General features: G+C 35.5%; 1 protein-coding gene and 1 long non-coding RNA gene across 2 annotated transcripts; one reads left to right on the forward strand and one right to left on the reverse strand.

The window, feature by feature from the left end:
- The first annotated feature begins 1,742 nt into the window (after positions 1 to 1,742).
- On the forward strand, positions 1,743 to 27,500 carry LOC113685501 (unconventional myosin-Ic). The gene is made up of 36 exons (XM_089190650.1): positions 1,743 to 2,046; positions 2,435 to 2,550; positions 7,052 to 7,146; positions 7,807 to 7,910; positions 8,755 to 8,835; positions 9,035 to 9,104; positions 10,057 to 10,166; positions 10,411 to 10,629; positions 12,726 to 12,797; positions 13,221 to 13,340; positions 13,593 to 13,663; positions 13,787 to 13,892; positions 14,463 to 14,543; positions 15,210 to 15,301; positions 15,641 to 15,686; positions 15,813 to 15,861; positions 15,976 to 16,022; positions 16,653 to 16,733; positions 17,071 to 17,176; positions 17,968 to 18,085; positions 18,389 to 18,429; positions 18,558 to 18,630; positions 19,093 to 19,169; positions 19,667 to 19,820; positions 19,911 to 19,965; positions 20,441 to 20,545; positions 21,101 to 21,184; positions 21,702 to 21,795; positions 22,145 to 22,218; positions 22,517 to 22,591; positions 23,125 to 23,191; positions 23,826 to 23,896; positions 24,128 to 24,225; positions 24,619 to 24,672; positions 25,280 to 25,325; positions 26,124 to 27,500. The coding sequence occupies exons 1-36, from the start codon at positions 1,921 to 1,923 to the stop codon at positions 26,151 to 26,153; spliced, it is 3,108 nt and encodes a 1,035-aa protein (XP_089046776.1). The 5' UTR covers positions 1,743 to 1,920; the 3' UTR covers positions 26,154 to 27,500.
- Positions 21,772 to 22,908, reverse strand: LOC149036071 (uncharacterized). The gene is made up of 2 exons (XR_016182014.1): positions 22,632 to 22,908; positions 21,772 to 22,319 (listed from the first exon to the last, which is right to left on the reverse strand). It is a non-coding gene; the product is annotated as an uncharacterized LOC149036071 (long non-coding RNA).
- Positions 27,501 to 27,979: the final 479 nt, after the last annotated feature.

Genomic DNA, 27,979 nt, shown 5'->3' on the forward strand with positions numbered 1-27,979 from the left:
AAAAATATGACTTTCAATTATTTTCTCCTAGCTGACTGAACCTTTATCACTTAGCTGAACATCCTTTAATTTGTAAACCCTTCAGTTTTACAATCTGATACTCAACTCTTGGCAACAAAAATGTGTATTTAAATTGTGCTAAGAAACCAGAGTAAAGACTAAAGCCAATCAGAGCAATGGAAAATATCCCAAGTAGCCAATGAGAACTCAAATGATTTTCGTTTAGCGTTCGATTGGTTGAGAAAGTAGACCACTTGAGGAAGAAATCAATCCAAACCTGTATTACTCTGACCTTTCAAATTGGAAATTCCCTACAGAAACTCACTCGTAATGTTGATCAGATCCTCAAGTTCATTTTCATAGACAATACACAGTTCATACTATCCTTTTTCACAACTGAAGTCGAACAAAGAACACGTACTGGGTTAAACACTTCATACGGGGTGTACGTAATACACGTCGACGTCACCTGTGTATGTCTTGTTACTGAATCTTTTTAACGAATAAGTCTTCCATGCTGCTTGATAACACGTTTGTTTTTGACCTCTGGTGTAACGGTGATCTTGATTTGTTAAAGAACATGTTTGATATTGTCTCACCGTAAATTTTCCACGCTATACCGATGAACACGAAGTTGACTACTGTACAAACAATCAAAAACCAAGACAAACGAATTTGCCAATCGTCGTTTCGCCAGAGATCCCTAAAGTTCTCTCTGATTTCGCTCCATTTTACTGTTTTATTTGAGAGGAGATGTACAGAATCTAGAGAGATGTTCCAGGAAGCAAGCCACGGCTCTAAATATCGAAAATATTCCATTCTATAATCCAATCAAACTCTTCAAGCAGGCAGCCATGTTTATGTTGATAACTTGGTCCCAGATTACTCGCGGTCGTATTCTTTGATGATGGAACTTTTTATTAGGAGTCATAGAATCAGTTGTAATTTATTAGGTTATTTATTTAACATTTGATAAAACAAACAAGTGTCCAAAGAATTTTCAGATAAGAATATTTTAAAAGGGGCTAGGAAACAAAAAGGTGTCAAGTCTGAATGGGTACTGTGCCATTCACTATGTGCCATTCACTGTGTCACGCCCACTTTTAAGGGTTTGTGATTCACCAGATTCTCCCTTCTTAACTGAACCAGAACCACACGGTTATGGCAAAATACTGGGCGAAGCACTGAAATGTGGATGTGATTAAAAAAAACCCGGGAACTAACAATTGTACAAAGTTATTCGAACTGTGGCACAAAACTGTGATATCAGAATGGCTAGATGAGGGGTTTTGAATATTGAGCGAAAGACAAAGCAACACAGCAGGTACATGTCTATGATATGTCGGCGGAAGTAAAAGAATAACCATTTAAAGCTGTTTCAAACTCGTTTCAAACAAATAGGTTCACGGGGTCAGCGATGACCGGAAACTATTGTCAGGCGACATTGGAATGTGATTGGTTAATCCGTTAGCGGTAATATTAGAATTCAAACGTCAGCTAAACTCCTATATTGATTTCTCTAAAATGTGCCTCTACATGTAGCCATTTAAGGAAGGAAAGATTTGCTGACAGCCACAACAAAGTCGGCAAGAAATTCAAATATATCTCGCCATTTGTGGTGATAAATTTTGCGGTCAGAGATCTCCGGTATCAGGTTAAGTGGTCACAAGCCCTTACGTGCGCCAGCAAACTTTTTGGGGTGTGAATAGAGCCGTCAAACTTTACTTCAACCGGTGGTGAAGTTGTTTCGAAGCTTTTTTCTGACCTTTCAGTTCTTGAATGCAAAAGTGTGAACGAAAAACACTAGTTTACCGCCTCAATTAAACTTTATTCTCTCGTGAGTTTTGGTCTATCACAAGGAGGAATCATTTTTCTACTCAGACAATCTTGCATTCCTAAGTTTTAGCCGTGAGTTTAGTCATGGAGAGCGATCTGCAAGCCAGGGATCGCATTGGAGTTCAAGATTTCGTTCTTCTTGAGGACTTTAAAAGCGAAGACGCCTTCTTAGATAACTTGAGGAAGCGCTACAACTCTGGCTTGATTTATGTGAGTATAGAAAGACGTGAAAATTTGCTTAATTATACGAAAGTATGATTTGATTCGCGAGGTGCTCATTTGCAGCGCGCTAGCCATTCAACCCTTCATTCCAGAACTGAACTTGATAGCTCAACACGAATTTTTTTTTGTCTTTAAGTGCCATTATAATCTGTATTTGGAACCCTATTTTAGTTTCAGTACCCAAAGTGTTGCTCTAACTGTAAATACTTCCCGTTACTCAGCTGTTTTCGCTAACTTTACAATTGACAAAACTTGTTAATATTTTCTTCCACGATAAATCAGCAGAAACTGATTACCTGAACACATAGTGATAGTTTTTGTGAATTATTGCTTTGTGTCAGTGTTATAATTAGATGCATTTTATTTTCTTCAACAGACCTACATCGGAACAGTGGTTGTTTCCGTAAACCCCTACAAGACTCTTCCAATTTACAATCAAGAAGCTATCGAAAAGTACCGAGGGGAAAATCTTTACGAACTCCCACCCCACGTGTAAGTTAACTGCAGGGCTCATTTATGTCATTTACACCTTATTATACAGAAATCAGATTATCATTTATGACGAGTATTTTGGCTTGACATTAATGGGTTATTCATCGAATTGCTGAAGCAATTTCATCGAGCGATCGCACAATGGTTTTAATCGCATCGTAAATTAAACCTAATTTTTTTAAAATTTAAAATGCATGTAATATTAAAGGAGTAAAACATACTGAAATTTATAAAATGAAATTTTAAAGCTCAAAACTTTGTACTTTCTCATAGCAAGTAGCTCATAGCTATTGAATTACCTTATAACAATATTTGTTTTGATAGATATTAATATTGTCCAAAGTATATGCATTTGAATTTAACAGGTGAAGAATTTGAAATATTTTTACTTTGTTTAAAAATTAATGACAGTCACCTTTGCACTGTGATAAAATTTGCTTTTTTTAACAGTTAATTATGGTATCTGAAGACTTAAATCTTTTTTTAGTCGGTTCAATTTCCTCATTTATTAGCTCTTTACAATTTGAATGATACCATTTAAACACTGATAATCCCAACCCCTATTTAAACCTTAAAGTTTTATTAGCTCCTGCATTCTGACATGCCTAATTCTCCCTATTCTGCTTGATCAAAAACTGATAAATGGTATTTTATTATTGGTCATTTTAGGTAGGTAGATTCATATTACTATTATAAATATGCTTCTACTTTTATTAAATGTTGTAGGTTTTCAATCAAAACAATGAATTGATGTGCAAGATTCACAAAATGTTGATTACAACTCAGATAAAAAATAATGAGTTGCAATCTGGCCTTTGATGGGTGACCAGTGAGTAATTTCTTCTTACAGTGTGATACATTATCATCCAGAAAGGTGATGAAAAGAGAGAAATTTATCAACAAGGGGATATTGATTGATTTAATCCTAAACGGTCAGAACTAAACCTATAAGGAAAACATCAGGAGTTAGGAATTGATACTAACACCTTGAGAGTGAAGGGGTTATCAAGACTCCTTCTTAAACTGATTACTCAAATTTTTTTTACACCCCTGAGGTGTACAACATGTTATGTAAACAGCTGTCAGGTAATGGCCAAAGTAGTGCAGACAACTACATGGTGAAGCAAGGGGGGAAACAGTCTTGTTGCAGTTTGGATATGACTTTAAAGGAAAGTAAAGGGTGTATTAACCAAGTAGGGGACTTATGTCCTATTGTTATACACCTGTACTTGTACTTGTATGAATCCATTAAATAAATAAATAAATAAAAAAAGAAAGCTGTACTTGTCTGACATTTCCTCACTAATATAAAATTAGAAAAAGAATATCAGCAAAGCCTGTCTTTCTCTCCAGACTGGATAAGACAAAAGAAGCTCATGAGTAGGGTAATAGGTCATGTAGCCTCATTGTCCTGTTGTGCTATGTCACATTCCCAGTAAGCCATGTGACAAGGCATACTACATGCTTCTCAAGTTGTGTTATATTGACTGAAGTTGTTGATTACCTACCTTTATTTACTATGGTGGTGTTAGCTTATAAATATTCATTTTAATTGGTAACAAAGTTAAAGAAGAATTTCTTGAATTCATTGGCTAACCTTAATTTTTGGATCCTAAAGAAGCCATTTGTTATAAGTTTAGTGATCAATTAGATGAAGTGTTATTCTTGAGGATGAAAAACATAACATGGTGTCAAAATTGCGGAGAAATTGAATTTTCTCGACAGTGGGACACATGCTCCATCTCAAAAATGTTTCATTTCAGTTAGTGCCATGTCCAACAAGATTCTTAGAGGAAACTTTTGATTAATTTTTCTTTAGGATGGACACAAAAAAGTTGTGTAACACTTACTATAGCATTGATTAAGTTATGATGTTGGGAGCATGGAGAGATCAAGTTTATTTATTGCTCTGATAAATTTAGAACAAATAAAATACTACTTGATGTTACTGGTAATAATGCATTGATTTTTATTTTTTGCCAAAGGTATTTGATCACTTGTGAGGTCAGGTTCACTCTGCTGGGAGGAAACTTGACTTGAAGCATAAGTGCAATATAGGGGCTGACATGAGCTGCTTTTTGGGCATGTTTCTCCTCAGACTTTAATCATCTACAATGAGTTACCTTGATTTATTTGCAAATATTAAAAGAATAAGAGAGCCTTTATTTTAAGAGAGGACGGATAGAAATTCTTAAGCTAAATGTGTACTCATGCAAAGCCATCAGCCAGATTATTGATGCTCTTTGACTATGGCTTTTGTTTTAAGGCAGTGTCTCAGAGTTCTACCAGTCATGGTGAATAGAAAGCAGGGAAGTATCTTAATTGTTTGCTATCACAAATGCATGGGTCAGTCTAAGGGAGGCTCAATAATGTGATATTTTTCTGGGACTAGAAAAGGAGATAAGACATGAGTTGTGTTTGATCAAGGGCTAGAATGAGTGCAGTTGTTCTTGAATAGAGCATTCAGTGTTGTTCCTTTGTGTAGGAGGGCACCGTAAATTCCAAGGCTTTTGTTCTCTTGTTGCTTAGCAATAAAGGTATTATACTTGAATGATAAGAGGTCAATTTAGAGACACTTGCATGATTTATTTGGAAGCACTTTTAAGTGTTCCTTTTATATGAAGAAGATATTCCAAAAATAGTAAAAAAAACTTTTCTGGCCTTTGGAGTGTTTAAAATAAACTAAACTACACCTTTCTGTTACACAAGCTTTTTTTTTTCATGAGCATATTGAGTTATGTGGCTGCATAAATTTTAAGCTTGAAAGGTTTTGTTGCCATTGTGACACAGCAACTCTTACCAATAATTAATCAATGATATTGCTTGAGTGTGAAATTAAAAAATGCCTATGTGCAATTTGCATGTAATATGGTCGGTGGATTCCTAGATATACAGACAGGTGCAGATGGAGTTATTTTAAAATCTTTGACTAGATTTAATCAATCTTAAGGCTTTTTATAATCAAGTTGAGTACCTTGGAGAAATGTTATGATTTTTTGGTTGTTTCCAAAATCCAGGTGAAATTCCAAACCTATATAGGTGATGCAGTTAAATGCGCTCCTTTCATATGTCTCAACCAAATGTCCAAATTTCTTCAAGTAATATTGTGTTAAGTTCTTTTCTTTTGCTTTCCACATACTAAAATATTAATGAAGTCAAGGCTCAAATCTGGTGGGTCAACTTCGTCTTGTTCATCATAACATTTCAAAACCCAGCAGATTGTTGATAAAGTTGGAGTCAGCTGTGTGGATGAGCCTTCTTGAAGTTTTCCTTTTGTTCTCTTTAAGGTTGCTTTGTCATCTCTTATTAAGCTTGCTGGGGTACTTTGTTGCCCTCTTTGAAAGTCTGCCTTCTCTCTTTGCCTTTTAGATTCTGATTTAAATTCTTTGAGATTATAGGAGATCTCACTTAAAGCCTCTGTCATGGCAAGATCAAACCTGACTTTTTTCTTGATCTGCTGACTTTTTAGCTGGTTAAAGTTGCTATTCATAGTTGATAACATTTACAGCATCTGAGCAAACATGTAAGCTATTGGTCTCCAAACATGTAAAAACTGACCTCCTGGAAGAATTATTTATATACTAACCTGTATGACAATGAGCACTTAATTCTTGTAATTTATTTCAAGAACCAATGACATTCATTCTTCTTTTTTATTCACATAGCCGTGACTTTGTGGGCGTTGCAAGAGATTATTAAATGTTGATTGTTATTGATCACCTCTTGGCTGAGTGCATTACTGATTCACTGCCATGCCAAGTTTTAGAATTATATGCCTAGTCTAAAACCAAACTATTACCACTAGTTGTTGTTAACACTTTAACCCCAAAGAGTGACTAGCTTCTAATTTCTCCTAATAGTATCACCACTGAATCACATAAACGTCGCAAGAGTAAAGGAAATGATAACCAACTAAAGAAGCTCCTGATTGTTAAATAAATTCTCCTTGTCAGCACCCTAGGATATATATAGAGAACAGTGTGGAGAATATTTGTACTGGTATTAGGGCGTAAAGGTTATCAAATAATAATAATCAACTTTCTAAGAGTGCCTTCAAGGTGGTCCTTAAGCATTTTGAAGGGCACATGAAGTGAAAGAAGTCTTCTTTTGTTTTAAAAGAATATTTCTACATTTGAAATAGAGAATTTCCAATTTTAAATGGCATTGGAAACCCTTTCACTTGCGAGTCTCCACACTGTTTACCATGCATTTCTTAAAATGTTATCTTCAAGAATTTGGGCAGTGGTAAATGCAGCAATTGATAAATTTTTTTTCTTATCATCTTTCTGTTTGAAGTTCTATTTATACTGTTGGGAACAAGTGTCATTTGATCATTCCTAGTAATGAAAGGATATTAATCCTGAGAGTTGTGCCAGTAATGGCATTGAGTAGGCATGCTTCCAATTACCTAAAGTGGCTGGAAGATGTAAGCACAATGGCCCACTGGTCTTGAAGACCTTGCATGTATTATGTTCTAATGATTTGTAACTATGTTTAATAGCTATGCCATCTCAGATTCTGCTTACCGTTCCATGAAAGAAGAGAGAGTTGATCAATGTGTTTTGATTTCTGGAGAGAGTGGATCTGGAAAGACAGGTAAATTGCCCACTTTAATTCTACCCACAGGAGTGAACAGTGTCCAACTTTTCTGAATCAAGTTGGTCAAGTTGAGAGGTGATAGAAAATACAAATAATCATGCAGCTCTTCTAAAACTGATAGTTTTTATGATCTTTAAATGTACTTTCACATCTTAATAACTCTTTATTTCTCTCAAAAATGGGGGGTATAATACGAGGTTGGAGGGGAGAATCCTCTACTTGCCAGTATCTGATCTCTGCATCTTTGACACCAGAGTCTAAAATCAGACACCAGTGACTAAGGTAGGACATTAGTATCTAAGATTGAACACTAGTGTCTTAAACTGGACATTCCTGTCCAAAATCAGATCCTAGTGTCCAAAAATTGATACTAGTTTCTAAAATTGGACACCAGTGTCTAAAATGATTTTGATTTAAAGAGCCATATTCATTTTGTGTCCTCTCGTCTTTTCTACCCTTGCTGTACCTACCTCCAAGGCATTCCAGGTTCTCAAACCCATACCCCTCTAATACATATTTTATTGTGTTTGTCTATCCTGGTAAAATTGCAATCCTTTTAAGAGTGAGGATACCTCAAGGTTTCATAAGGATAGTTTCTCCATTAGACATTTCACCTTTACCTCACTGAAATATGTTTTGTTTATATTGATTAATTAGAGGCATCCAAAAAGATCTTGGAGTATTTAGCAGCAATAAGCACCCACTCAGATGATGTGGAGCGAATTAAAGATAGACTTCTGGAGAGCAACCCTGTTTTGGAGGTATTGTAGAGAAAATTCAGTCATCTCAAGGCATTATGAATATCAAAGAAAATTCCTCTTGGGTGAATTAAACTTTGAGATAACAGTGTGATAAGATAAAGTAGAACAGTAATGAGGATGGTTTGGGCTTATGAAAGGGGCCAATCTGTGGTCCTGCCACGAGAGAGTGTGGGATATTTTAAGTAATGCTGCTTCACCTGGATTAACCATCTCACCCCTAAGAATTACTAACATTTAATTTCTCCTTGCAATAACTTCCCTGAATCACACATGAAGGTCACAAGAATTAAGGAAATGATCACCAACTAAAGAATATCTTGATTGTTAAACAAATTCTCCTTATCAGCACCTTAAGAAGTGTATGATGAACAGTATGGAGAATATGCATACTGATGTTAAGGAGTAAAGGATTAAGTGAATGGTTGTCATGAGAGCCACTTGTTATGAATAGTAGGGATAAATGAATGTGTATGTGATTTTAAATTAGCTGGATTTCACACAAAAAAGCTGCTGTCTTAAAATCACAACAGAGAAACAAATGCAATGTGCAATGAGGTTAACCAATTGAACAGAAAGTTTTAGCAATGTGCGCAAATGAGGCATGCCCACTTTGGGTCTCTGACAATATAGCTTTGCTTGACTTATGTTTTTGAGAAGAAATTACTCTATCATGCCTTAAAGTTGATCTCATGCTAATGGTATATGTTGTTTTTCTTCAAGTTATTGTTATCACTAGGCTGACATTAAAATTTGAAAAAACTGTGAGAAATTTTGTGTGTCTTGTTTCTTCTTCTTCCCCTGCAATTTTAATTTAAAGATTTACAGTTTCATTTTTTCTTTCTAGGCTTTTGGCAATGCAAGGACAAATCGTAATGACAACTCAAGTCGATTTGGCAAGTACATGGATATTCAGTTTGATTTCAAGGTAAGGAACAAAGATTATTAAATAAGAGAGATCTGGTGGCCTACCAATAGGTGCATATTATAGTAATTGTATTTATTACAGAGTGTGTACAATTATTAAAAGTGTTACTGATATTAATTTTCAATCTTTACTCTCTTTTATAGAATAATGTGGCTCTAAATGCTCTTAGCAACTGATTCATGTGCTCTATTTTCCTTAGGGTTCTCCAGTTGGTGGACATATCATAAACTACTTGTTGGAAAAATCCAGAGTCGTCCATCAGGCAAAAGGTTTGTTGAGGTTTTGTCCTAAACTTATTTTAAAGTGTTTATTTTAATTAAGTTTTATAGATCAGTTTTTTACTCAGTAGACTTGGGATCCCGTGGGTCAGGTTTGAGCCCTTGCACTGACTTGTGATGGATTTGCGTTCTTGGGTGATGAACTTTATTCTCACTGTGCTTATCTCCCCAACCAACTGGAATCCTCTTGAGTACTCTGTCTCAAGTCAAGTCCGAAGAAACCTTTCAAAAACCCTATTGCCCTTTATAAACTATGGTATGACTTAACCCTTGAACCCCTAAGAGTGACTAGCATCTAATTTCTCCTTACAATATCACCCTTGAATCAAGCACTAAGGTCACAAGACTATATAGAGGAAATGATCACCAACTAAAGAAGATTTGATTGTTAAATGAATTCTCCACCGTCAGCACCTTAGGAAATATACAGAGAACAGTATGGAGAATATGCATACTGATGTTAGTGTATAAGGGGTTTATGTTGTCAAGGCAGAGGGTTTAAACCTGTAATGGACTGGTATTGTGGGTTAGACTTCTATAACTGCTTAACAAATAGATTCCAAGTTGCTGTGTGTCTGTTCAGTAATAGATCACAGAGGACGTCAAAATGTGGTAAGAACAAAAAAGTGGTACACGAGGTGCAGCTGAGTGTTTCATTGATGTTCTTACCACATTTTGATGTCCTCTGTGATCTGTTACTGAACAGACACATGGCAACTGGGAATCTATTTGTTTTATATAATAAAGAATTAAAAAAAGTTTTAATGATGGCATCATCTATACATCTGTCCTCCAATAGATCATAAGTGAGAACCAATCAGAATGTGTGCACAACTGAGCTTATTATATAATACATGCTTGACACTATCACAGCTATGATAAACTCCTGTAGTATGGGTAACTTGGTTCATATGATGACATTAATGAGTTATCCTTTTTTTAGGTGAAAGGAATTTCCACATCTTTTACCAGTTATTGCATGGTGGTGGTGAACAGTTACTTGAGAACCTTGAATTAGAATGGGAAAGTTCACAATATTTTTATCTTAACCAGGTATATTACCAGCAGTTTACTTAAACTTAACATTTTTATGATTCATTCATGATTTGCAGGTTCTGTTCCAACAGGACCTGTGCATGATAGTTTGTCATATAGGTGTGATTTCTCATACTGCAAACCTTGAAATTTATTGTTTCAATCACACAATGTCTGTAACATAATGTCCAAATTTTCTATTGTTCATTTGAACCATTTTAAACTTAGATTCCTACAACTCTGTATATTTTCACTTTTTCAGGGTGGTGACCCTCATGTTGAAACACTGAATGATGCTGCAGACTTCAACCATGTAAAGAAGGCTTTGTCTGTAATTGAATTTTCTGCAGAAGAGCAGAATGCTCTGTTTGCCATCATAGCCTCAGTCCTCCACCTAGGAACTGTTGGGTTTTTGAAACCAGAAGTTGAACATGGTGAAGTTAGACTTAAGAATGGGAGGCCAGTCAATATTATTTCAAAGGTGCATTACATTTTTAAATTATTGCTGTAGGAGATATGTCACCTTAAGTGTTAGCACCCTGGGCTAGACATAAAAAAGTGAGGGTTTGAGAGGCTAGAGTTCAAAGGTTAGAGTTTGAACCGTGGCTTGATCAATGTGGTAAACCATACTTAACTTTTCACAATGCCACACTCCATACTTGAAATGGGTCTTAAATATCGAGGAACCGACAATGGTTTTAAATGAGATAGATTAAACCAGGTTTAACAACACAACAAATACATTAATTACAACATGGCGGCTCTCCCAGTTGGGCTGCCTTTCAATGCGTATGCGTGTAAGACAACCGCTGGCCAAATACATCACAGTGGGTACTAGTTAACTCATATTCACTAGCAGGAGAAGTGGAAAAATTACTGGAGGTTCCATTTATGGACTAGCAACCTGTTCATGAAGACAAGCTATATACCTTATCACCACAGTGCAAACTATGTTAAACAGTATATTAAGCTCTACCTGCAATGCGTACTAGGCTTGTAAGATAAAACCTAATCAAACTATTGCTAATTTCAAGCCAGGGTTTGAGCCAGGCTGCGCCATTGCGCCAATCCCGCACTGCAATTGAAATTGTCCCTTAAAAAAACGGTCAAGGGGACAATTTGTCCCCTTCAAAATTTAGGGAAAAAACTCGAAAGGAAGCACACACGAAGAGTTTTATCTCGGTACAGAAATTGCAAGCTAAAACAGAACGTGGAAAGTATATTTTCTTGCATGTTTAAAGTTCATTCTAAAGTCACGTTTCAGTCACACTTTACTGAACACGTACGTCTCATGCTCAACCAAGCGTGGTGAACGCATGTGGCAATCTTTACTACGCTTTTCACAAACATGCGAACTCAAAAGTTCAAAAGCCGCCTTCACAATTACGTTTTTCGCTGCCCTCAATCATAATTAAAATCACAAGCAACGAACCTTGAAACACAGAAACACACGAAACGGATTGAAATCCACTAATGACAAATCACAAACCATGACCTTTTGAACCCGTGAAAGTAAAATTTTGTTTCCTAAGAGTTCCGTTAAGATGATTGACGGCAGCGACAAAACCCAATCGTCAGTTGGCTTTTGAACTTCAAAATTCGCATGTTAGTGAAAAGCGCAGTTACATGTCACATCGAAAACGTGTTCGAACATTAGAAAGCTTTTTCGCTCGGAATCGAAGCCAGAGTGAATCAGAGAAAAATGATACAGAAGAAGAACAATGTATTAATCAGGAAGAAATGAATGAGGATAGAAGGAGACCGAAAAAATCACGAACTTTCCTGAAAACTTGGTTGCGAGATCACACATGGTTGCGCTATGAAAAAGAGGCGATGTTCTGCTATTTTTGTCGGAAATCTAAGAAGACAAGCCTCATTGCAACAGCAGAAGGGTGTACAAATTTTAGAACCTCAACTCTGCAGCAACTCTTTTCTACAGCCCTTAATGTTTGGGCTAGAACCAACTGAAGAATTAGTACATTTACGTTTACCAGTGATTAAGAAAGGAATTGAAGTTGACAAGGCGATGCTGGGACGAGATTCTGCTGTGTAATGTTTTGAACTATAAAGCATAGTCATTGATCCTCTGTTTAAATATGACGAGAAAAAGAAATTTGACATCAATAACATAACTTTTTTTTTTGTATCACTCTTGTATTATAAGTCTTACAAGGATCAGGTAAAAAAAATGTTTTTGTCGGCTTGCCTGTATGAATGTAAAAAAAGAAAATGTCGAATAAAAATTAATTTGTCTGTCCCCCTAAAAATGAAAATGTCCTCCAAAATTCTTGCTAAGGGGACAAATTGTCCCCCAGTGATCAAATACTAGTTCAAACCCTGTCAAGCTGATATTTAGCTTCTTACCAAAATTAGACCAAGGTGTCAAAAATACAGAGGATGATGACCATGAGAGTGGTAGTGATTGTGACACTGCCCAGTGCATTGAATGCTAGGAAGCATATTGTATTTGTGAAATAACAGCCTGACGTTTCTCAAAAGTGGTTTGGAAATTCAGCATTTAATTAGTATACAAGACATGTGTTTACAATCTATAGCTTTAATTTATTCAATTTACAGCTTTTGGGCTGCCCAGAAGAGATCCTAGAGAAAGCACTCACCAGCCGTACGCTTGAGACTAAAGGAGATAAGGTATTGGAGAACACTGTATTATACAAAAATAAATTAAATTCAGCTGATTTGTGCATTTTACAGTTTGTTGTTGCTAACTAAACAGTAAAATGACTTCCTACAAAATTGTGCGACAACTTGTGCTATTGACATTAATTATTCCTAATAAAAGAATATTTTGCCCTTTATATTATATAGAGATGCTTTTTTCCTCATAAAACAAAGTATTAGTAACACTTGTTTTTGCAGAAGGTTGCTGAAATTGCCCTTGGGCAATTTCTGCAGAAAACATACGTAATTACATTAAGCCTTAATTTTACTCTGCCCCATGCTATTACCTAATATATTAATTTGAACTCTGCCATCCACCTGCCTCCTGATGATAACTCTAAGGAACATCATAATACAATATATTCATTTTTTCATGAATTGTTATTGATTTAGGTTAGAACACCATTGACCATTGAGCAGGCAGTCTATGCTCGTGATGCATTGGCAAAGGCTGTGTATGACAGAATGTTTACCTGGCTTGTTGGCCGAATCAATACTTCTCTTGAGAACAAGGTATAGCCAAGAGGACCATTAAGTGATGTGTGTGTTGTTAATAAACAGCTTTTCTAGTTTACTTCTTGACCTACAAAAATTGGAAACTCACAGGATTTGAAAGCTTCTCCTAGTTGGCTAGTGACTGCTTTTAGTTATGTACCCTATATTCATTAAACATAATTCAATATGACTGTTTATTTTGTTCTTTGCAAAATTTTCAATCTGAGCTATTGCTCTTAGAAATTTGACTGTTTGACTTTACCATTACAGTCGTATCGAGGAAAAAAGACACTCATGGGTCTTCTGGACATCTATGGCTTTGAGATTTTTGAGTCAAACAGGTACAAAGACGATTTTTGCTTTACTTTTCTGCAAGTGTCCCTTGTTTTGAAACTTTGCCTTTGAAACAATTAGGTTTAATTTTTTTACATTTTTCTTTGCTTTTTTCTTTTCTTTCCTTCAAGCTTTGAACAGTTTTGTATTAATTATTGTAATGAGAAGCTTCAGCAGCTTTTTATTGAGCTGACACTAAATGAGGAACAGGAAGAATACAGAAAAGAGGGAATCAAGGTAAATCTTGCCCCTCTAGAGTTTGAACTGAATATTACTCCTCTACACCTCTAACATCAGTATGTGTATTCTCCATACTGTTCGATATACATTTCCTTAGGTGCTGATAAGGAGAATTTGTTTAACAATCAAGACCTGGTTTATTTAGTGATCATTTCCTCTATTCTTGCGTCCTTTAGTTAATGTTTGATTTGGAGGTGATGTTGTAAAGAGAAAGTAAATGTTATTCACTCCAAAGGTTCAAGGGTTAAAGAAGCTCTATTACAGAAAGTGAGAGCAAGTTTAAAACTAATATTTGTTCAAAACTTTCCATGACCAGTTTATATTTTGATATTTGTTTTTATACAGCTATACACAGTGAAGCTTCTCACTCAATTCAATATCCATCTTGGAATAGAGTAGCATTGCCAATTAGATTGGGGCTTATTAAACACTTGTAGATTTGTGCTTAATGGAAATGGCATGCTGGATGCTGCAATTACCAGTTGTAAAGAGGGTTTTACCAATATTTTGATGAAGAATTATTTTATTTCTAGAGGTAAATGTTTTACTCTATTTTTTTGGTTTTAGTGGGAAAAGGTTGAATTCTTTGACAACAAGATTATTTGTGATCTTATAGAAGCAAGACATCAAGGCGTCATTGCATTGCTGGTAAAGTTACAATCTGTGTTATTTTACTCAAAATAAATAGTGCACAACTTATGATCTGTAGGTTCTGTAAGGGCCTCTATCTGTAGTCAATGAAATCAGAGCAACTCCTGCAAGGATGTTACTGGTAAACTGTATGGCTGACTTTTGTGTAAGGCTGACTTAACTTTGCTTTTATGAAAGCTTTTCAGAGACCAAAGTGCTTTAATTGATTGTTCTAGGAAAATTTAGCTTTGAGATGTTGACTTATCAAATATTACAAGTAACATCTTACTCTTACTATGCAATATTTTACTTCCAGCTTTGATAGAGATGTTTGATGTTTTTGTTACTGACAGTTATAACTCTTGTGTTTTTCGTCTAGCCCAGTGTTCTTATCAAGTACATTTACCAGAGAGGAATGCTATTATCTTTAATGAGAGACATTTGTTTTGTTACTCTGCTTAGTGGTGTTGTTGAACTCTTGGAGCATCACTGATTCTTTTAATCAACTACTGCATAGTTAAAAAAGAGGAAGTAGGAATTTTGGTAATATTTTGATGGACTATAAGGGAGAGATGTCATAGTAATAGGAACACTAATCATAAACTGTGATGCAAGTTTGCTGTTAAGGCAAAGTATCCATTGCAGATCTTTGTTAAAAAAATTGATTTTGATTTATGTTCTAAGGATGAGGAATGCTTGAGACCTGGAGAAGCCTCAGATTTGACATTCCTTGACAAGATGGATAAGACCATAGGAAAACATGCTCACTTTGTCAGGTAAGATTGATAAATTTATTAGTTAATGCAAGCTTAATACTCAGCATCCGTCAATCTTTTAAAAACATTACATTAACAATACGGGTGCTCAACCCTTAACACCCTTAAATCAATATTCATATTCTCCTCACTAATCTCTTTACATATCTTATGGCACTGAAATGAAGAATTTTTTTGACAATAGGAGCTTCTAGAGTTAGTGATCATTTCCTATATTCTCACTACTTTTATATTTGATTGAAGAGTGGTACTGTAAGGAGAAATTAGAAGCCAGATAATCTAGGGAGGTAAAGGGTTAAGGGAGAATTGGCAGTAAAGGAGCTTGTATTTTTTTTTCAGCCATGCAACCTCAGGGTATAATGAGAGGAAAACTATTCAAAGAGGGGTAAGTGTTTCGTGGTTTTACCCCAGGATATATACTTTCCCGTTTATGTTTGTGGAACACATTGAATGCAAGTAATTCTGGAACTAACTATAATTATGATGGCTTAAAATGTTAATTTTCTTTCAGGAATTTAGATTGAAGCACTATGCAGGAGATGTCACATATTGTGTCAATGGTAATCCAATAATATGGTTGTCTTTGAGAAAGGCCTTTGTTGAGTGTTGCAACTTGTTTTTGTTGTGGCATATACTTTGTACAGGAGATATTAATCTAAATGTTTTCCGTGCAGGTTTCATGGACAAGAACAATGATCTTCTGTTCCGGGATTTGAAGGAAGTAAGTGTTAATGGAGTTCATGTTTCATTTTTTCTGCTGCATGCTGTTGTTGATATTCCTTGGAGTTCTGCAGGCTACACTTTGTGTTTTACATGTAAATAATGAATTAGTTAGAATGGTGTTTCTTCATGGGTGAAAATGATAGAGCTTCAAACAACTTTTAAATTAAAGATCTCCACATGCTCACTTAGTTACTCTTTTGTAAAGGAGATCACTGGCCTAACCCTGTGACCCCTAAGAGTGACCATCATCTAATTTCTCCTCACAATATCACCCCAGAAGCACACATTAAGGTCAGAAGAATTAAAGAATTGATCATCAACTAGAGAAGCTTTTGATTGTTAAACAAATTCTCCTTGTCAGCACTGTAGGAAATGTATAAAGAACAGTATGGAAAATATGCACACTAATGTTAGGATGTAAAGGGTTAGGGTTTATCAGCTATCTTCACTCATGGGTCTTCATGGAACATCCATTAACTCTGGTTTTAAAAAAAACACACTCACATACTGGTCATAATTAATTTGAAACCTGATTATAATGAATATAATTATTTTGTAAACCTGAATATTTCTTAATGCCCTCTTTTGTGAAACTAAGATTAAACTATTATTTTTTATAACTTCCAAGGCAATGTGCAGCAGTACCAACTGCATCACATCAAAGGTGTTCCCCAAGAAAGAAATGGAGTCACTCAAAAGACCAGAAACAGTGAGGAGCAAGGACTTGCAATAATTTGCTACTAATTTATAGAATTTTGGGGTGCAGGGGTGTGTTTGGTGTCATAAAATAATGTGGCTGTCTTTTCTCAAAATAATATGATGTTGAAATTGAGCTTTTAGTGAAGCCTGTCTAGTGCAATAGGGTCGTAGGATGGTTAGAGGCTACAACAAGCTCACACTTAGTTACAATTTATCTTAAATGGAGTGGAGCAGTTGCTAGGAATGAATAAAACTGCCTGTGAAAATCATGAATTTCCAAGCTCTCCTGCCTAGTGATGTTTCAGAGAAAATGTAAACTCTGTTTCTTCTGTTTTGCCACTTAATAGGCAGGAACTCAGTTCAAGACAAGTTTAAACAATCTGATGACAATCTTGATGAGTAAACAGCCATCATACGTCAGATGCATCAAACCAAATGACTCAAAGAAAGCAGGTGTAGTGAAAAACCTCTCTACACTCAATTGCAAAAATGTTGACACCTATAGACAGAAACAATATGGATAGAACCTGGGCAGCATTCCTTTATTAATTAACACAATCATAAGTTATCATTTTTTTCTCATTATTCATGGAAAATCTTTAATTTGAATATAGAATAGAATATAGAATAGAAACTTTATTAAAGTGTCAAAAACCGTCTAGCCAGGGAACAAATCCCTTACTAATTTGGGGACACCAATTAGGGGAGAATATACAAACTAAAAAAAACAAAAAACAAAAAAACAAAAAAAAAAAAAACTATATACAGTAGTAGATAAAATATCTATAGTTAACTCATTAAGAGATTTATAGTAAAAATACACAGAAGTCAAAATGAACAAAGGCTACAGCCTGCGCAGCCATCATCTAAAAGTTCACTTATATTGAGTTGGCGTATCTTGCTTTTAAACGACGTTAGGGTTGTGACGTCCCTGATACTCTTGGGTAGTTTTGTCCATAGCCTAGGCCCTAAATAACATTGACTCATTTTCTATAGGAAAAGCTTGGATAGCTTTCATTATTCATCATGTATCATGGACACAAATACCCCATGAAGTGCTTACTACATGCTCAGAAATATGAGATGTTGAATTTAGGCCCTAGCTGTTTGCTTGGTATCTGTCATATGGGAAAAAAATGCTCTTATCAATGTCATCAAGTACAATCGTCTGTTGTTTTGTCATCCTCTAAACTTTGAATATCAATTGCATCAAATATTAAGCTTTTTGCCTATATTTTGTACAGGTGTCTTTCAAGATGATCTTGTGCGACATCAGGTAAAATACCTGGGTCTGATGGAGAACTTGAGAGTGAGAAGGGCAGGATTTGCTTACCGCAGACCTTTCCCATTCTTCTTACAAAGGTAAATGACTTTAAGGTTAATGACCCTAAGAACAGTGGGACCTTTTCTTATTTTCACCACTCTATATCTAGCAACTCCCATGTAGCATTGTGGCCTTTTTTCATTCTTTTAGGTGGTTTATACATTCACTCCTATTTTTACCTCTCAACAGCAGCCACCTTGCTGCAACAGTAAAGGCCACAAATTCAGTGTTCTATATAAGAAATTATGAAATGCTTTTGAACAATCTCAAGCCCCTTAAAAAAAATTGCAAGGGCTCATATGGAAATTTTAGTTTGGAAACAAATTTCTCTATAATTACAGATACAAATGTCTGTGCCCAGATACTTGGCCAGTGTGGTATGGTAAGTTGATTGTTGTTGTGTTTTGTTGTTCAAATGTAGTTTAATTTACAAAAGGAAAGCCTATAAAGTTGTGGTTGTGGTTGGTGTATATAAATTACAAATATCTACTGTATAAATGTTCTTACCAGATGATCCAGGTGAGGGTGTGAAGAAAATCTGTGAGCATCTAAACTATAAACCTGATGAATACAGGATTGGCAAGTAAGTCTAAAATAATGTAAATAGTTACCATCATTTTTATGGATAACTCCTGTATGAAAGAGTCAGTAATGTTTATCTTCCCCTTTGGGATACAAGTCTTTGATTTTGGTCTTGCCCAGATTGTTAAGTTCAAATGTAAGCATTTCTTTTTTTTATATGAAAAAGGCAGCTTTACTGTGCAGCACAAAGAAAAGGAAGAAAGGCATTTTCATAATACATGATGGTCTATGCCACTCAGAAAAGAGAATTGATATCTTTAGGGAGTTGACTAAGGGCTGGTAAGCTACATCTTGATTGGTCTCCTAGGGGTGAGGGGTGGAAGAGGGGAGTTTTCTTCAAAATTTTCAAGAGGCTGTCATGTTTCTTACAGATAGAATTTCTTTCTCCCCTCTCTGGCTTCTAGGTACCAAGTGTTGAATGTTTTGTATTTCTTCAACTAAGTATTCACAATTTATTTGATAGGTCAAAGATTTTCATCAGATTTCCCCAAACATTGTTCACCACGGAGGATGCTTTTCAAGCTAAGAAACCTGCCCTTGGTATGGTTCTTAAGATGGCTCTCTTAATTTAAGAGAATTGTATAATATTTAGAATAAGAGGCCTACCATAAATTATAGAACTTGCAATTTGTACCTTAATTCATTCTGCGTAAGGAGAATTGTGTTCGACAAAATTGAACAGTGAATTTGATGTGCATGTGTCATAATATGAAGTGAATTGGGCTAGGGAGTGTTTTTATTAATTCTTGAATAATGTGGCTTGTTAAATACTTGTACTTCTAATCTATTTAATTCCTAATACTCATAGTGAAAAAAGTAGACAAAGTATTCATTTGTATGAAATGTGGTGACTGAGTGTTTTTTTTTGGAAGTTGTGATCACAAAACCTTGCAATTTACTTTGACTGTTTTGTATCTTAAATTTTCATTCCTTCTGGTTCCAATTGCAATGTTTGTCATGGTCATTTAATCTTTTATAAGTTAAGTGTAATGCATATATTAATTAAGATAATGAGAGAAATTTTAATCATAAAACAGCTACAATCATCCAAGCTCAGTTCAGGGGCTACAACCAGAGACAAATATATGTTAGGATGCGGCTGGCTGTCATTGTCATTGCAAAACACTGGAGACGAGTTCGTGCCCAAAGGCTGCTTGAACGACGAAGAAAAGCTGCCTATCGGATACGCAAGTAGGTGTTGTTATTTAGCAACGTCTTTCTTTTGGTGTTTTTAGTTGTTCTTAATAATTATATAATGATCACTTTTTTAATCTTTTAAAGGTTCATAAAGGGTTTCATAACAAGAAACCAGTCTGCAAGTGAAGAAAATACTGATGTGAGTAATGATTTTTATGTTCTACATGGTTTAGATACTTACTTTCCATGAATTGTAACTCCAGAAAAGGGTTTTCCAGTAGTGAAAGGGAATGGAAGGTTTCATTGTGGTAGGGAGGGGATAGCTTCTGAACCTTTTGCTTGGAAGCATCTTTCTGTATCAGTAAGCCTTTAACTTATTCATGTCTTGACTAAAATTGCAATTTTTCTTGCTCCACCTTTACACCTTGTCTCATAATTAACTTACTTAAAACAGTTCCTTAAGCACATGTGTATTTGGAAAAAAGACAATCAACTGCACAATTTTCCACAGGAAACAAATTACAGGGATGTTTTCTGTTAAAAAAAAGGAGGGAATTTTACTTAATTTCCAGTTTTAGTTAGGAAATAATTCAAAGGCTATCAAAGCAGATCTGTATATTAGGATAATGATGCAAATTTTCACAACACCTCTGAAATAAGTTGCATTTTTTCAGTTTATTGCCTATGTAAGGAAGTCATATCTTCTGTTGCTGGCAAAACGTTTACCCAGTAGTGTACTAGACAAGAGCTGGCCGAAGCCTCCTGGATCAATGGTGGAGGTTAGTTGGATACAGTAGCTTTTGAGCAGGAGAAAGGCTGATCTGGGCCCAGTTGTTCAAAGGCTGATTATTGCTAAGCCAGGGTTATATTTAAATCTGGTTTCTTTATTTTTTTGTTCATGAGCCATTTGCTGAAAACTTTTCACCAGATTGTGGACAAAAAAAATGGTACTGAATTTTCATTTAAAGCTTTCAGATTAACCCAGCTTTGAAAAACTGGGTCTTGATGTTAAGGTTAGTGTGCTGCACTGGGAGTTAAGAGGTTCAGGTGTAAGACTGGGCTGCAGCTGGGTCCTTGACTTCTGTCATTGGGCAAGACACTTTCCTCACATTGCCTCTTCTCATCTAGGAGTATGAATGTCCATAAATGGTGGAAAGGGAGGAGGGGAGTAGCAATACACCTGATGCTCCATGCTATGGATGACGGGATAAGCATCAGTGCCTTGTTTACCACTTGGCTTTTGAGTGTAAACTTTATCCCTTTTCAGTGATCTTCTTTCCCGTAGTTTGCTCAACTTTCTCAGAATGTGAGGATGATTTCATTGTTTCTAACAGGTTTCTGAACAACTTCATAAAATGCACACTCGTCACCTTGTAAGAAAGTATGTTCAAGGTATCACACCAGAGAAGAAAGCCCAGGTCAGTATTTGGCCCTTCATTCCTTATTTTAATATGCATATCTTCTATACTATTCAATATACATTTCCTACAACACTGATGGGGAGGACTTCATCACAATCCAGACTCCCTTTAGCTGGTGATCATTTCTTTTATTCTCATGACCTTAATGTTTGATTCAAGGGGGATGCTGTAAGGAGATACTACGTAGATGCCAGTCACTCTAGGAGGTTAATGGCCATACACCTTTGATTATTATTATTAATCTGTGACAACTGATGGCAAAAACATGGTTCTTGAAAACATTCCTTTAAAGACATTTTTATCATGTAAATTTTTTTGGTTTGTATGCACATGTGGTATTAGCCTACCCAAGCACTAGTCCATATTTTATTCAAGGTATAAATATCTATATTCGGTTGCAAGCATTTCCAGATACAATATTCTCCAAAGTCTTATAGACAACATACTGTTAAAAAGATTTGTTCAATTAATTTCCTCCATGCAGTGAATCAATCAGTTACCTTTCTTTCTTCAGCTCAACATGAAGGTCACAGCCAGTGAAATCTTTAAAGGAAAGAAGGCCAGTTATGAAGAGAGTATACCAATGCCATTTGAGCCACACAGGCTAGGTATTGCCTTCATTTATTTGTTTATCTGTGTGTTTATTTGTGTACTGATGTAAAATGTACATTAATTTGCCATTCCAATGCTCATCATGGTAGATTCCATGGCGATTCATGATGAAAAAAAATTCAGATTTGTAATGTATCGACCAAGTAGACTTCTATGTATTTTAAATCAGGGTAATATCCATTTCACTCATTTTATTTGCTTAAGTAATAGTCCTGCAAAGCTCTCAGTGCATAAAGTAAGACATTGTTAGTTTTTCACAAAGGTGGAACGACAAATAAAGTAAGGAAATTGAATCCATGACTATTGGATTTTGTGGTCATTATGTTTTCACTGTATCTTGTACAGGTGTTGCTTTGGAAATGCTGAAGAAGACTGTTGTAACAGACAAACAGATCATTCCATCATCAGAAACCATTAGGGTGAGAACCCATTTATTACTGTTGACAATTGACCCTCCTTCCCTAATTTCTTCTTTTACTTCTGGATGTCTTATCTTTAACTGCCCTTTGGAATATTCTATCTGTTTAGAAATGAAAAGAATGCTAAGGATTATGAATTTTGTTTAGTTATGATCAGTGTATAGTAGATTTTATGACAGAAGAATGATTATTGAGGCAGATAATGATGTTGATATTTGAATAATCAGATTCAAATTTCACTCTACATAAGAATGCTTGTGAGTGGCTTCACTTAAACATGCTTCTTTTTCTATTTTAGTACTGCACTGGAGTTCACAAGTATGACAGAAATGGGTACAAACTGAGGACACGTATATTAATCCTAACAGAACAGGTACTGTTTGAGAAAAAAACATCTTTTCCCTTTTCCTTACATTTCATGTCTGGTCCAAAGAGACCCAGTGGCTAAATGGTCAGAGCACCAGACTCAGGATGGAGTGGACCGGGTTCAAGACCTGGCCAGGTCACTGTGTTGTGTTCTTAGTGAGACACTTCTCTCTCATAGTGTCTCTCTCCTCCCAGGAATATAAATGGTACTCATGGTGAATTGTCAGGGAAGCCTAGTGAAATGCTGGGGGGTAACCTTACAGTGGACTTGCATTCCATCCAGGGGGAAGTAGTAATGCTCTTAGACACTTCATGCTATGGAAACTAGATAAATATTATCAACATTGTTAGTAATATTAATATTATGATCATCTTTGTTGATCTGATTTAACTTTTATTATTATCACTATTGGTACTATTACTATAAATGTTATTATAAAGAATTAAATCCTTCATACGTTATTAAAATTAATATTGTTATTAATTATATAATAATTCTATCACTTATTTCACGTCTGTGATGTGCTTGTTTCATTGCAGGCAATTTACATTCTGGATGACAAGACTTACAAGCTGAAGCATAGAATTACCAACAGCAGTTTGACAGGTGAGTGCAGTATATATCTGATTTGAATGATTAAATGCTGCCTTGAATTTTGCTCTGCCCCACCAAATCAAGGCCACATCTAAGAATACCATGCTTGTTTGGGGACTTAAGGTTCATCTGCAACAGCTGCAGAAGTTTACTTTCCTCCAAAACAAACAGTTAATCTGCGAGGAATAAAGTTTTAATATTTGTGGAAGGAGGAAAAAGTAGAACTGTAGAGACCACAGATTTGAATGGAATGTCATGAATCAGGGATTCCATGAATCAGGGATTCCATGAATCAGGGATTCCATGAATCAGGGATTCCATGAATCAGGGATTTAAATAGATTATTTTTAGATAAATTGCAATTAGTTATTATGACTTCAGTGCTGTAGATGCCATCATGGGTTCATGTTTTAGCATGTGCTGTTATAGATTTGAATCACAAGGAAAGTTTGGAGAGTATCAAATTAAGATGTGTAAAAGTTACTTGCAGCATAGGTATTCTCCAAACTTCTCAAGTGCTTTATTTTTTTGATGAGCCTACAGTCAAAGGATGGACCAATTTTCTTACAATATTTTCAATATAGCATTGATAATATTGTAGTACGGGAAATTCAAGTAATATTTTTTAATTGTGTTACATTCTTAGGTATTTCAGTCAGCTCTAAAACGGATGGAGTTATTGTTCTTCACTTACCAATTGAAGACAAAGGGGACAAGGTGAGCTTAAGCATTTTATGGAAATATTGATTTTACCATCATTTGCACAGTTCTAGTCATACTGAAGTGAAATGATTTTTTTTCAGGTTTATCATGTGTAATCCACAGTGTCTTACCTGATCATCCCTTTTTTCGCGAATACTAACCCTTCAACGTCAATGTAAAACAGACATACCTTTATTGACACCTAAGTTCTTTAAAGTATTGTGACATAGTTCTTGATCATTTCAGGGTGATCTTATACTGACGAGCACTCATGTCATTGAAACAGTTGTTTATATCCTGAATGCCCTGAACAACAATCAGCTTCTCAAAATTGAGACAGGAGAGTAAGTCTTAATTTTTTGTTTGAAAATCTATTGCCTTGAGCACTGAAAATCTTTTGACAACTGGGCAGAGTGTTTTTTTGGTAGTGATTTAGTTTCCTCCTGCTGATCATTTAGTATAAATAAAACATTCTTACCACTACAGTTATCACCACTATCATATTGCATTACTTTAATTTCCATCATCATCAATATCATGTTTAATATGATTATTATGATTATCCAACTAGAATTTTGGAAGCTTTTCTTAAGAATAACCCCCAGTCACTCAAGTAAAATCCTCATCTCTGGCACTTTGCTTTCCAGCCCTCTTCCTTTAATGTCAATATTTTTTGTTTTTAGTTTGAGGTTGGCTGTTCTAAACAACACTGAATTAAAATTTTTTTTCTCACTCAGAATAAAACACAACATGGCCAAAGATAAGACAGGGACAATTTCATTTTATGATGGGTATGCTGGATATTTTCTATCTTATGTTGTGTAGAAACTTAAAATAAAACTCTAACTGCAAATTCTGTTTTGATTATTTTTCAGGCTTTTGTTAACATTGACCTTGTAGTGGTTTGTAGGGATATTAAATGGGGAAGGGGTTTGAGAGGTGGTTGAGGGCCTCCCACTTCCAGTACTGTACCATCCTGTCCCCCACTCTCTTTCATGAAATATGGCAGATTAACCATAAGCAATTTTCTGCATTTGTTCAGTCCTCTCCCAGTTCTTGTTCCTTCCTCCCTCATTTCCCTTATGCTGTGCAAACCCCATTATCTAAGGTTTCTGTACCCCCTGCTGTCCCTGCCTATTGATAAACCTCTGCAGAAATGTGTGCCTCTGTATGGGATGGGACATGTTACATATTAAGAAACTTTAATATCATCTTCTTTCTTTAAACATATCTATCAGATGACTTAAGCTGAGAGAAAATCAACAGAAATATCACTGACCACATTTTACTGCGGTTGTTCAAGGATTTGTGGCTGATTTTAAATTACATCAGGAAGTTTTGGTTTAAATTGTTATCTTTGCCTTTTTAAGTTATTTGTATTATTTTTTTATTTTATAGCTCTGAGTTGTTGATTAAAAAGGGACAGACTGGTAACTTAGAAGTGGTGAGTATTTTCCAAAGTCTGTGACTTAATGTCCTTGTGTCAGTCTTAAGATCTAGAACTTTCTTTGAAAAAAAAACCATTGATGTGTGTCAGTCTCTGATGCTCCATATTGGGGGTTTGGGCATGGGGCCAATCACCTTACCCAGTAAAAATGTATGAAAGCTTAATTACAAAAAGAAATAAGATACTGAGGATTACTGGTTACCACTACTGCAGAACAAGGTTGCACCCAGGCCCTGGTTGGCTTGGTTATTGTGTTTTTGTGTGCTGATCCTGGGCAAGGCACTGATGTCAGTACCATATAAAATTTATGGTGAACAGTATTGAGAATATGCGTACTGATGTTAGGGTTTAAAGTGTTAACCCTTCTGCTCCTGAGGGTGTTCATCTCACAGATTCTCCTTTCAATTTTGATACACTGTCAATTGGACTGGTAATGAGAGTTAATTTGGGGAAAATGTGAAACTTGAGGAACTGTTCTCAGGTGACCTTTGACAGATCCATATCCCATTCAGGGAAAGAATCCACAATATTCCTAGTCATTCTACTGTAGAGAAAAAAAAGGGATAAGCTCATTCACTTTTTGTTGTGTAATGGCAATTTACAAAATAAGATATTCTTGGCCAAAGTAAAAGTTATGGGATATTTGGCCTTATAAATGGCCTAAGGGCATCCATTTGGGCAAGAAAAGAATGATTGAGTCAGTATGGCAGATGTCATACCATCAGTGTAAATCTCATACCTGTTTGCTTGAATCAATGAAAGCTTTAACCCTTTGCTGTTGTTTTTATATCTTAGACTGCCCCAGTTCCCAAAACTGTGAAGTAGTCAGTTTGATGAAAGCTGATGGTTAGGCAATGATGAAAATCCATGAGAGCTGGTATAAAATATGTCTAAATCATATCAATATATTTAATGACCCCTCTGAAAATGCTTCTTAGAAAATTATTAACTAATTATCACTAACAAATATTTTCCCCCTAAGTCAAATCACTTTAGATTGAAAATCATTTTGCACTTTTTATAACATTATGTGGCCTTCCAGTGTACCGGTCATTAAATCTAGGCATATCTTGCATGATAGAGTAAAAAAAAAACCCCATAAGAACCTGTAAGACTAAAATTTCCTAGTCAAGCACTCTTCACATGAGAACCGTTTTAGGCTAAAATCTCAATACAGGCTCTTATTTTGGTAACATAGAAATTTTCAAATATAATATCATACATCACATGCAATACAAAAAAGGGTAACAAAAAACTAGCCAGAACGCTGACAGTGTTATAAGACCTCAATACTGTATTGTCAATACCTCTATAGTGGTGTACCGCATTCAACTGTGTGTATAGGTTAACCATGTAAAGCAGGGCACTATAAAGCTTGAATAGTTAACAGTACCACACCCATGCCTAAGAATATAAATTGTGGTTTCTTTTTTTTGTTGTTGTTTTGTTTTTAATGATAAAAACCTAGGTAACCTAATTTTACAGATAAAAACCATTTATTTAAGAACCTATGGAGGTTGACTTGAAAAAACCTAGGTTTTTACTGTACCTGACTGTTTGAATTTTATTTTAAGATGATATACAGAATATTATATATTTTGTGTCAGGTGAATTGAATTGTCCAGATTTTTTTGAATGGTAGGGTTACACTGAGACGAAGAAATTTATTATTGTGCAGTAACCATGATTGAATTTTTGATTCATTATCAGTTATTTTAGCAAAAGTAAATGGGATAAAAAAGATGAATTACTGATTTCTACAAGACACAGGTGCTATGTTCTCTGCCTGATTCAACCAACTTCACAGATTTTTAACAATAAGCCCTCAGTGTGACACTAAAATGTTTCTCACCATTCATTTAGAATATTTCAATTGATACAGGATTTGGAAAAAAATTGTTTAAAACATTGTGAACAGTGTTTTGATATTCAGCTTTACTTCAACTAACAGTCTTTTAAAAATGTTCTCTATTGCTTCATTTTCTCTAAAGGGCACAGGTTGTATTTTACAGCTTGCCAAAAATATAGGAATCTTTCTACAACCTTGAGTATTAAAATGAAAAATTACCCAAGTTTATTCATTGACTAACTTTGAGTACCTTATTGTTAGTTGTAACAATATTATGAAAATAAAGAAACAATTTAGGAATACATTACTTTTATACCAGAAAATGTTGGATCATTTTAGATTTAGTGTTCGTTTTGCCCTCATAATAACAACTTTGTTGTATACGCAATGATTCGATTTACCTCCCTTGTTCCAGTAAGGGCGCCTTCGTTCCAATAAGCGCGCCCTCGTTCCAATAAGCGCGCCCTCGTTCTAATAAGCGCGCCTTTGTTTCAATAAGCGCGCCCTCGTTCCAATAAGCATGCCCTCGTTCCAATAAGCGCACCCTTGTATCCATCAATTATTTTTGCCCACGCGCGGTCGGTTTCAACGAGTCAAGTAATCAGGTATGCCATGTTGAACTTGGAAATACAAAACAAATCATGCGCTATAGTTTCCACTGGAATAAAGTTTTCCTCTTCGCTCTCGAGAGATCCTTCACCTCTCGAACAAACGATGTTCGAGGACAACTACTCGTGCGCGAAATGGAGGCTCTTTTTATGGATTAATAATTCTCAAAGCATTACTTTGCGTGGGTGGAACA

This window comes from Pocillopora damicornis, chromosome 12, assembly GCF_964200805.1.
Source record: "Pocillopora damicornis chromosome 12, jaPocDami1.2, whole genome shotgun sequence".
NCBI lineage: Eukaryota > Metazoa > Cnidaria > Anthozoa > Scleractinia > Pocilloporidae > Pocillopora > Pocillopora damicornis.

Coding starts and splice junctions, on each gene's coding strand:
- LOC113685501 (XM_089190650.1), top strand. CDS start 1,921: ATGGAGAGCGATCTGCAAGCCAGGGATCGCATTGGAGTTCAAGATTTC. Junction 13,341..13,592: donor ATACTTCTCTTGAGAACAAG/GTATAGCCAAGA, acceptor TTACCATTACAG/TCGTATCGAGGAAAAAAGAC. Junction 18,086..18,388: donor TTCCCATTCTTCTTACAAAG/GTAAATGACTTT, acceptor CTATAATTACAG/ATACAAATGTCTGTGCCCAG.